Source organism: Arachis hypogaea, chromosome 1, assembly GCF_003086295.3.
Source record: "Arachis hypogaea cultivar Tifrunner chromosome 1, arahy.Tifrunner.gnm2.J5K5, whole genome shotgun sequence".
Taxonomy (NCBI): domain Eukaryota; kingdom Viridiplantae; phylum Streptophyta; class Magnoliopsida; order Fabales; family Fabaceae; genus Arachis; species Arachis hypogaea.
Window position 1 is genome coordinate 106,440,901 of NC_092036.1, and position 11,882 is coordinate 106,452,782.

The 11,882-nt window shown below is 36.0% G+C and overlaps 1 protein-coding gene across 1 annotated transcript; it reads right to left on the reverse strand.

Moving 5' to 3' along the window:
* Positions 1 to 8,075: 8,075 nt before the first annotated feature.
* LOC112768560 (uncharacterized) lies at positions 8,076 to 8,450 on the reverse strand. The gene has a single exon (XM_025813346.1). The coding sequence runs from the start codon at positions 8,448 to 8,450 to the stop codon at positions 8,076 to 8,078; it is 375 nt and encodes a 124-aa protein (XP_025669131.1).
* Between the last annotated feature and the right edge of the window lie 3,432 nt (positions 8,451 to 11,882).

Below are 11,882 nucleotides of genomic sequence, written 5' to 3' on the forward strand. Positions count from 1 at the left end.
TTGGACTTATGTTGTTACTTTCGGTTAGGACAGTGGCAGTGTTTTCCCACTCTTTTGTGAGGCTTCTAAGGAGTTTTCTCACTAAGGTTTGTTCTGCATAGTTTGTACCCATAGCATCAAGGTTGTTGATTATGATTGAGAATCTCTCAAATGCTTCATCAATGCTTTCTCCATCCTTCATGCTAAACATCTCGTACTCTTTTCGCAGCATATCAATCCTCGTTTCTTTGACTTGTTTGGTGCCTTCATGTGTAACCTGGAGTTTTTCCCAGATTTCTTTGGCTGTCTTGCATCTAGACACCTTCCGGTACTCTTCAAAGCTGATAGCACAGTGAAGAAGGTTGATTGCTTTCGCGTTCAGCTCTATCTTCTTCTTATCATCTTCATTCCATTCAGCTTCTTCTTTTGGAGTCACCACTCCATCAGCACTTGTTTTTGTTGGGATCTTTGGACCGCTCACAACGATCTTCCATAGGTTGTAGTCAATGGATTGGATGAAGATCCTTATCCTTCCAGTAGGAATAGTTCTTCCCGTTGAAGAAAGGTGGTCGGTTGTTTGACTGACCTTCAGTGAGGGTGTAGGCAACTGTGGTTGTGCCCAAGTTGTTCGCCATTGGATCTTTGCTCCAAGCGGTTAAGCTTGATTCTTGAGACCTTAGCTCTTGATACCAATTGAAGGTTGTAGTAGGCTTAGAGAAGGGGGGTTGAATATATGCCTACTTTTTTAGTTTCTGTTTTGACCTTTTTGAAGAAGTTACAAATTTGTTTCTGTTTGAACTCAGCAGCGGAAATTTATGAGACAATTTATTTTTGTCTCATGAATAACAGAAAACAGAACATGACAGAGAAGAAAAGGCTTACACCAGCATATATCCTGGTTCGGTTGCTTTGTGCTATGCAACCTACATCCAGTCTCCTCCACAAATATGGAAGAATTTCACTATAGTTAACAGTATTACATACACCAATTTCACACTCAAGTTCTAACCTAACTTGTCATTGGCTATGCTAACACCTAACTATTTACTCTTAGTGCTAACCCAACTAAGAAAGGGATACCAAACAGGAATAAGATACAAGACACTTAACCAACCTAAAGAAATCTAAAAATAACTCTAGGCTTTTCTCTCAAGTGTATCTCTCAGCCTTTTCACTCATGGCTTTTTCTTAAGCTTTCTCACTTTGCCTTTTCTCTCAAGAAATTACAGAAAGATAAGCTTAGAAAAGTACATTACAATCAGAAAAACATGAAGGAGATTGACTTCACCAACAGCCTCTGTGCTATGCGAAAAACCAGATTAGCAAGCCTCTGATTTAGTTCTTCATACTGGCGGAATGCACCTTTGATTAGGTTACACTGTCCAGTTAGTTGAACTTTTTCAAAGAGCTCTCTCAGAACAAACACCTCAAGTTTACTGGTTATCTCACCTTGTCTTGAATGAACAGCAAGCTCCTTTTTTATCTTTATGCACGTTCCTTGGTTCTTCATCCAAGGTCAACACCTTGAGCCTTGAGCTTCACCAACTCATAGATTCACTTTTTCATTTTTAACATCAAAGAGTAACCTTTGCTTCTGACTTTTCCAACTTGACCGAAAGTCATGAAGAAGTAACCGAACTTGTTTTCCAGTGGTCAACCAAATCTGAACCCTTGAATACCAACTTGGTCCCCAAGTCTTGATTAAGACCGTAGATACACAGCAGAATAGGGCAGAGAACAAATTTCCCTTCAAGGCCATTTTCGGATAGAGCAGAGAGTAGGAAAGAAAGGATGAAGATCTGATGCATGCAAGATGATATGATTCACCTTTCTTAAGCTTGATTTAGCTTGGGATTTCTGTTTTAGCTTCTGTGCTTCAAGCTTCAATTCTCTCTCTCTTGCTTCTTTGGTTATTAGTTTGGTGAAGAAGCTCTTTCTCTTTCTTACTTTTCTGAAGTCTTGATATGACTTGATTTGAGAGGAGAGGAACGTTGCCTTGGTTGGAGCAAGATGGGAGAAATTGAAAACAATTTCAAGCTTGGATCGGGTTCTTCTCTTTTTGGCCCGGTGTCTTGCTATGCTTCTTTGTTTGATATGAATGACTTGGGCTTGTCTTTATTCACACTTTCCATTCAGCCCATTAGCTTTGTTTTGTTATTCATTCAACTTGGGCTGCCAAAAATGAAGTGTGACCTGCAACATAGCATAAATAATTAGCAATGTGTACTTATTAATTTAACAACTCTAATTATTTATTTTGCCAAAAATAATGTTTGTCATCACTAATTATTTTGGTTAATTTCTTAACTCAACAATCTCCCCCTTGATGACAAACATGATTTAAGCAATAATCAAAAGGAAATAAGTTTGAGTTAGGTTTAGAAAACTCCCTTTGATTTTTGTCATTTGCTTTTATGTTGCTCCCCCTTTCTTTTTCAAGATTAGCTCCCCCTGGATTTATGCTTTCCTCTTTGTTCCTGTTTATGCATTGTACTTAAAGAAAGCACAATAAAGAGCTATACACATTTATCTTGTCTAAGAGATATCAAGTGAGCAACATCACATAATCAGCCCAACATTAATTAAATGTTAGCAGCAAAAGGATTCATCATGTGAGATCAATTTTTAGTGCAGCAATTAGACAAAAATTCGAGAGAACTACTAGTAGCTGCATCAACATCACAAATACCCATCATCAACATCACAAATACCCATCATTACTCCCCCTTTTGTCATCAAGGGTGGACAACTCAAAGGATCAACAAAAACATCAATGCAAATCCTGCAAGGAAATGTTAGATAGTAGTTCAAAAGTTCTAACTAAACCAACAAAAGTGCAGCAGTATTTAGAGTTATTACAGTCATCCAAAAAAAAGTTCAACAGATGCAGAATAAATAAAATTCATGAGACAAAACGAGAGCAGCAGTAGCAGTCTTCATGAGACAAATTTTAGGCATCAGAACCATCTTCCGAGGCATCACTCTCTTCAACATCAGTGGCAATGTCTTCATCATTGTTAAGGTTATCAATGAAGGTCATGAGCACAGCCACCCTATCCCTTGATTTCTTCAGAAAGTTCTCATGCTTGCTAGCTAGCTTCCTTTGTTCCTTGCTCATGGCAATCATGTGATTTGATTGAGATACAAACTCTTGAGCTACATCCTTGACCACATTCAGCAGAGTGGATTTCTTCCCAGTGGAAATGGAAGTACCCTCGGTGGAAGGAGCAGGAGAATCCTCAGGGACACAGTCCTCATCTTCATCATCTAGGACGACTCTTTCAGATCTAGTGGGTCCTTTGTTCTGTTTCACTGAACCACCCCCCTTTAGGTATGAATGTCTATTTTCATATTTCTCATTGGTCAAGTCAACACCAAAATGCTCAAATATGCAAGTTAGAAACATGCCATAAGGAAGTGCTTTATCTTTTGTACTTCGAACAGAATCAAACATGTATCTAGTCATCAAGTATGCAAAAGAGATTTCTGTTTTTGTAATAAGGGCATATAAAACAAGTGTGTCAGTGTAAGAAACCCTTTGATATGAACCACTTTGAGGAATCAAAATGTGGTTGACAATGCGGTGTAATTGAGCACGTTCATATCCTAGGGCTTTGTGAGTGGGTGTGATGCCATCAATTAAAGAAACATGTTCACAAATGTGAGCCAATGCATCAAGATAAGAAATTCCAACACCTTCATCCCACTTAACCGAAGTGTAAGCACAAGGCCCAACATCAGTATACTTCAATGCATCACTGACAGTTTCATTATTTAAATAGATGTCTCTGCCCTTAACATAAGAATGCACACTTCCTTCATGATAAGTCATGTTCGCATAAAATTCTTTGACCAACTGAGGATATACAGGTTTTTTGATGTCAAAAAGGTGATTCCAGTCTAAAAATTCCAAGTTTTCAACAAAAGGAAAACCTTTCTTTTTCAAATCAGGTAAATCAGCCAGAAAAGATGGACATAGAGTACGATACTTAATAACTCCCTCATAGAAATCGTGGTTCATGGCAGATTTGAAACGATGGGGGTTAAAGTCAGAGTGAGATGTCATATAGTGTGATTTGTGAGCAAAAGGATCAACTTCTGGTTCTCTAACAGATGAGAGAGGAACTCGAGCTTTACCTCTTTGAGAACGTGATGGAACAGACCTAGATTTTGGTTGTGTGGACTCAGGTGGATGTTCTGGTGCTGCAGGTCGCTTTCCTTTGGATGAACTCGGTTTCGATGAACCTGGCTTGGATGGTGTGACTTTCGGTGGTGGCGTTGGCTTGGCAGAGGCAGGGAACCTTGGAGTATTTTTGGTTCGAGCCATGGGGTCACAGCGAGGAGGAGAGGTAGGAGGAGAAGGAGAAGGGGTAAAGGTTCGGTCTTGAGAGCGAGTGGAAGGCTTTGTGGGTAGTTTGTAAATCTTCTCACGAGGAGCCCTTTTTGCAATGACTTTCTTTCTCATTTTGGTTAAAATGATGCTTTTGATGAAAGGGAGATAGTGGTGTGAGAGGGAAGAAACCGAAGGGTTGAGGAGAAGTTATGGAGGGAAGAGAGGGAGTGTTGGTAACCGTACCCAAAAGCAATTTTCCAAAACCATGCAACTGCATCATCATTTGAAAAGACTTGACAAGACATGACCTCATAAAAGAGAAGATCTTATTTGATTTTTAAAATTAAAACAGGAAATTAATTTTAAATTTTGAATGGCAATCAGAATTAAATTGAAATTCATTTTGGACCAAAGTCAAAAATTAAAACAAAACCTTTGTTCGGGCCATAAACAAACTTTTAATGAAAACTTTAACACACAAGTAAGAATGTAACATTCACATTGGGCCCAGATGTGGTTTGAATTAGTGAAACATATAGGACTACCCAGATCTGAATTGATGTTGGCCCAGATTGATTTTTCACTTGCTATGAGCCCAGAACACGCTATTTTGAAGGAAACATTCATCATCTGCCCAAAATTGTCTCATACCTGTTCATGAGACAAAATTCTCCAGCAAGCACATCAGCATTTTTCAAACAAAGAATTATAACTCAAAATTCCTAGACAAGTCCTAAGCATGCAGAATCTATCTTCAGCTAATGGTTTAGTAAAAATATCTGCTAATTGCTCTTCTGATTTAACAAATTGAATACAAATATCCCCTCTTTGGACATGTTCTCTTATTGAGTGAAATTTCACTTCAATATGCTTAGTCCTAGAGTGCAAAACTGGATTTTTAGAAATATTGATGGCACTCATATTATCACACATTAAAGGAATATTTTCAGCATTCAATTTGTAATCAGCAAGCTGTGTTTTTAACCATAAAAGCTGAGAACAGCACGAAGAAGCAGCTATATACTCAGCCTCTGCAGTGGATAAGGCCACTGTTGGTTGCTTCTTACTTGACCAAACATTTAAGGACTTTCCAAGGAAACAACATAAATCAGAAGTGCTCCTTCTATCAACTCTGTCACCAGCAAAATCTGCATCACAATAACCAACTGTAGAAAAATCATCAGTCTTAGGATACCAAAGACCAAAGTTGGATGTGCCATGAACATATCTAATGATCCTTTTAACCGCAGAAAGATGTGACTCCTTAGGTTTGGATTGGAACCTTGAACACAATCCAACACTTTGCACAATGTCGGGTCTAGAGGAGGTTAAGTACATAAGAGAACCGATCATCCCTCTATACCTAGTCTCATCAACATCTTTCTCATTTTCTCCCTTATCCAATTTAGAATTCGGGTGCATGGGAGTTCCCATGGTTTTGGCATTTTCAAGACCAAATTTCTTAACTAATTCCTTGGCATACTTTTCTTGATGAATGAAAATACCATTTTCAGTTTGTTTAATCTGTAGCCCAAGGAAAAAATTAAGTTCACCCATCATACTCATGTCAAATTCACTTGTCATGAGCTTTCCAAATTCAGTACAAAGGGATTCATTTGCTGATCCAAAAATAATGTCATCAACATATATTTGGACTAAAATAAAAGAATCATTAGAATTCTTGATAAATAGAGTTGTATCAGTGGTGCCTCTTTGAAAACCATTTTTCAAAAGAAAGGAGCTAAGTCTCTCATACCAAGCTCTAGGAGCTTGTCTTAAACCATAGAGAGCTTTAGACAATTTAAAAACATGATTAGAATGCTCTTTATTTTCAAAACCGGGAGGCTGCTCCACATATACTTCTCTATCTATCACACCATTTAAAAATGCACATTTCACATCCATTTGGTATAATTTAAAACCACAAAATGCAGCATAGGCTAGGAGAAGTCTAATGGCTTCCATTCGGGCAACAGGGGCAAAGGATTCATCAAAGTCGATTCCTTCTTCTTGGTCATATCCTTGTGCCACAAGCCTTGCTTTGTTCCTTGCAATGCTACCATCTTCTCCCAACTTGTTTCGGAATATCCACTTGGTGCCGGTCACTTTCTTTCCACTTGGCCTTGGAACCAACGTCCACACTTGGTTCTTTTCCAACTCAAGAAGCTCATCCTCCATAGCCTTAATCCAAGATGGGTCACTAAGGGCTTCCTTGACGTTTTGAGGCTCCATTTGTGAAAGAAGGGTAATGTTTGAACCTTCATTTGCCTTTCTAGTGGAAGACCTAGTTTGCACTCCATGAGAGACGTCCCCAATGACAAATTCCTCAGGATAATTCTTTAAGAACCTCCATTCACGAGGTCTAGTGGACTTGGAGGCAGATTCGGTCACCAATGGAATCTGTATGCTGCTGTCTGCAGAATTTTCTTCAGGTTCATGAGACAAAATGGAATTGTCTCTTGACTTTTCAGCATTTGCTGTTTCTGGTTCAGCTTGTCCAGAATTTTCTTTTTCATAATTCTGAGCAGCTTCATCATCCTTTTGAGCTTGATTTCCTGCATCACCATCTTCCAAAATGCTTTGCACCAAGTTAGTATCACAAAATGTAACATGTATGAACTCTTCAATAATTCTAGCATCTTGATGATAAACCCTATATGCTTTACTAGTTGTGGAATATCCTACAAACAAGCACTCATAAGCCTTTGGATCAAATTTTCCCAAATTTTCTTTGTTATTTAAAACAAAACATTTGCATCCAAAAATGTGCAAGTAATCTAAGTTTGGTGGGTAGCCTTTCCAAAGTTCATAAGGGGTTTTCTTCAAAAGTTTCCTTATGATTGTTCTATTCAAAATGTGGCAAGCTGTGTTAACCGCTTCAGCCCAAAGGAATTTTGGAACATTACTCTCACAAAGCATGGCTCTTGTCATCTCTTGTATGCTTCTATTTCTTCTTTCCACAACACCATTTTGTTGTGGTGTTCTTGGACAAGAGAAGTTGTGAGATATTCCAAATTCCTCACAAAAGGATTCAAACAAATTGTTTTCAAATTCAATTCCATGATCGCTTCTTATAGAAGAGATTTTCAAATCCTTTTCATTTTGAATTTTCTTGCAAAAAGGTTCAAAGGCCGAAAAGGCTTCATTTTTGTGTGCAAGAAATAAAACCCAACCAAACCTAGTATAGTCATCCACAATTACTAAACCATAATGTTTACCACCTAGGCTTTGAGTTCTTGTTGGACCAAATAAATCAATGTGTATGGCTTGATAGTTGGTGAGTCTTGGAGGTGGTGTTGGTGCATGAGGCTTGCTGATCTTGTTAGAATTAAGCTTTTGGTGTTTACGCATATTGGAAATTGGCCAAAGTATGGTTTCGGTCTCCTCTATGTAATATGTAATATCTCTGGATACTTAGACTAGTGGATCATAAGATAGGATTGAAATTGGATGTTGATGAATATGATGTATGATGACTTTGAGTATATGTAGCATGATGATGAATTATTGATGGTGTGCTGAGATAGGTGTTGGATGATTATTATGATGATGATTGGTGGTAAGTGATAGATCTATGTATGAGAAATTATTGATGTGTAATGTTGTTGTGAAATGTTTGGGAGCTTAATGATTTGATGATGAATGTTGAGAATTATTATAGTTGTTGAGAGTTGTTGGTATTATTGATGATTGATGATGAGTTGTGAAAATGTTATTGGGGAATGGGGAGAATTATGACTCTTTATGATGATTTTGGATGTTGTTAAAAATGATTATGATGTGTGATGATATATGTTGATGATGATTTTGGGATTTTGTCATTATCTGTGTTCTTTCCATTTTGTGCAATCGCCATTAACAGAGTATCTCCATACTTCCCATATAAATGAGTCCCATCGATAGAAATTAGTGGCTTGTAATACTTGAATGCCTTAACACACAGAGGAAACGTCCAAAATAATCGATGAAGGAAAACCTTCGTTCCATCTACCGTATTACCTGACCTCACTGGTGAAGTATGCAACACCACTATAGTGCCCGACATATACAACTGAACCCCGATGATCCACCTTGGTATCTGGTTGTAAGACTCCTCCCAGTCTCCATATATCTGAGCAATCGCCTTCTGCTTGGCCATCTACACCTTTCTATAGCTGGGCTTGAAACCAAACTTGGATGACACCTCATTCTGCAATACCTTTACAGAGACTGATGCATCCACCATGACCAATGACAAAATTGAAGCACATATGACATGATAATCAAGCTGCCTATGATCTATCAATATCTCTATTGCTAGACATGTGTGCGGAACATTGTACTTTCTAATTTCCAGTAGCTTTTTCTCTGTCGCATAGTCACACGTATCAGCCAGTTACATCTATTATCGAACTGCAAACACTTCCATGATACTTCAATTGGTCAAACTCAAACACTTTATACTCTACACACCCAACGAATATATTATAACTCTTGACTGTTAGTACAACTTCTTCTTTGGTTTTGAACCGTTGCCCGATTTTAAACTCGTCTGTGCCAATCATACTAGGCCTGTCTCTATGAATAGTAGGGTGTTGCTGATATAGAAATGCAGGTTGGTTCATTGCATCAAGGTCCAAAGTTGAAAAGTGTCGAGGGTACTGTTGTGTCTGACTACTTGCCTGGGTTTGTGCACCCCCGTCACGTGTGATGTCATCCTCGCCATCTCTTTCATCACCAATAATCGGTGGCTCCGAATCCGACCTATTATCGCCTATAGCCTCCGCAAATGGATCTCTCTCTCTTACCTCCATGAATGCTGATGCACCGTCTACTATAGGTGCTTCTCCCCATTGCAACTGTGAGCTCTCCAAAGGTACGCCGATCACCCAAGTCATATGCCTAAACGGGCAAATCAGCCGCAAATGATGGAGATGAAACAAACGGAGTCACTGGTTGCCCAGCTGGAATAGCGCTGGAACTCCCTTCTATGATGCCAGTTGGCGGATTCGGAGTGGATCTCCCAGATCTGCCCTTTACATCAACCATTCTGGCAAATAGCTCCATAGCGCCTAAATCAGGAAATCTTGCTTGGCTGTGAAATATAACTTGCATGTTGTCATCGCCAAATATCTCGTACTTTCCAAACTTAACATAACCTTGCCTAGGTGAGATAGGAATTCAAAAAAATAATTATTTCACATGTTTCTTTCCACACTTTCCCGCCTTCTATAATATACTATTCTATAATTCCATCAAAGTCATTGACAGACTTACAAATACACCAATATACTTTTTACTTGAAAACGTGACACCCTCATTTGTGTTTTCATCAATCTTTCTTCGGTGATGAACTAACAAAAATATAGTGTCACTCATCTCTCTCAAAACTCAATAAACTTCAAATGTGCTTCGTTTGACACTGCACTCGTATATTTATAGAGATTTTGTCATCATAAATCATTCTAGCCTTCTTAGAGTTACAAATTTGATAGTGAATCGTAACTGGGCTTTGAGGGTTACTAAATTGAGCATAAATCACTCTAGGGGGCTTATGGTTACGTTTTTCACGAAAATCATGCTACCCAGGAGTGTTTTAGGATGAAATCACGTGAAACCCACTAGGCTAGGATGATTTATAGTAATGTCTGCACCCTCTCTACCCTAGCACAATTTATGCCTTATTCCAATGGCCCATGGCCCATGCATGCATAAATCGTCCCTAGGTGGCATGATTAACATATTATATAACCCTCATGCCCCTAGGACGATTTATATAATAGTACGAAGAGGGTATTCACATTTCAAAATTTTATTTAAGAGAATCCAGTAAAATTGGCATAGGTTTGTTTTATTTATGTCAAAAACCTGTAGATTATGTTAATTAAATTTGTGTTTAATTGTGTTTCAATATATTAAATTTGGTTGAATTGTATTGGATTATATTATAATTTTAAATTATTTTTTTTTTAAATAAAAGTTAACATTTACGGATATTGTAGGTATCCACCTTTTCATGAAGAGAAATAAACAGGAACTTGCGATAAAGATAAAACAAAGATGGAAGATATTTTTCTTAAAAAAAAAAGATGAAGACGAGAAAGGAATACCCACCTTTAGAGATATCCATTACTATTTTTATTTGCAAGTCTAACACAGAGAGAATTTATTTTCAATAATCACATCCAAATAAAAAAATGAAAAAGAAGAAGTGGAAAAAGAGTTTAAACATTTTTTTCATATGTGAAAAATAGAGAAAGAGTTTAATTTACAAAAAATTAAATAAAGTACTCGTTGCTCCCGTTTTTATTTTTAAAATTAATAAAAAATTAAATAATTCAAAACCTAAAATAGTTAAATCACTTTTTTTAAAATTTAAATAAATAAAATTATTATTGATGATTTGTATATAATTTTTTATTTTAAATGTATGAAATTGTCATTCGTAATTTTTTTTTCATGTTATATATATATATTGTAATAGCAGGCACGCACACACATCATTTTTTCCTCTTATGAAACTTGATTATTTCATGTTTATTAAAATTTGATTTCATTATTTCCAACCATGTGTTTATAATAATTAATTAATGAGTGATTATACATATTTAAATATTTTTGACGATTAAATTCAATTAAATTGGTTTAAATCTAACAAAAATTAGTTTTATTGTTAGCGCATGTGAACACGTTATTTTTCTATATCCTGCGTTTTTTTTTGCGTTTTTTTTTTGTATTTTTCTTTTTCTTCGTGTTCTTTCTTCTTCTTTATATATTTTCTTGTTATCGTCGTTTTTTATTACTTTGATATTGCTGTAATTTTTTTTCTTTTCTTCTTCTTCTTTTTGGTGATTTTTGTAGCATTATATATGTCTCCTTCTTATTTGTTTATTTTTTTTCTTTTTTTCTTATTTTTATTCTTGTTACGAAGATAAAACAAAAGAATTATGAGAAATTGAAAAGAAAAGAAGAAGAAGAAGGGGAGGGAACGTTTTGAGTTATGCAGAATTTATCATAAAATAACATCAAAATATTTTACTGTGACACAATTTTTTTGAATTACAATTATTGAATTGAATTCTTGTCATAAACAAAAATAGCACTGAAATTTCATAATTTTAACATCGAAATTTTGTTACAAAATACATAAATTTCTTTTTTAATACTACATTTTTTCTTATTTTTCTTTCTTTTTTTTTGCTCTTACATCTTCTCTTTTAGAAGTATTGTTTCTCATATTAGACTTGAATGAACATGTATTTCAATCTTATTTTGTTAAATGAATGTAGATTCATACTTATTGGATTGATCTTGCTAGAAACAAAAATAACACCAAAATTTTGTTTAAAGTGACACTTTAATTTCGGTGTCAAAACTAAGATATCTATATGTTATTGTTTAGAAATTTTGATATTATTTTTTTGATAAATTTTACATAATTCAAAATTTTTTCTCTTCTTCTTCTTTATCTTTTGTTACTGTTTCTTCTTTTTCATCTTTTTCTTTTTTTTGTTTTTATTTTATTTTTTTATAATTATTTTTTTCACTCTCTAACGATAACGATAATAATGATAATAATGATGATGACGAC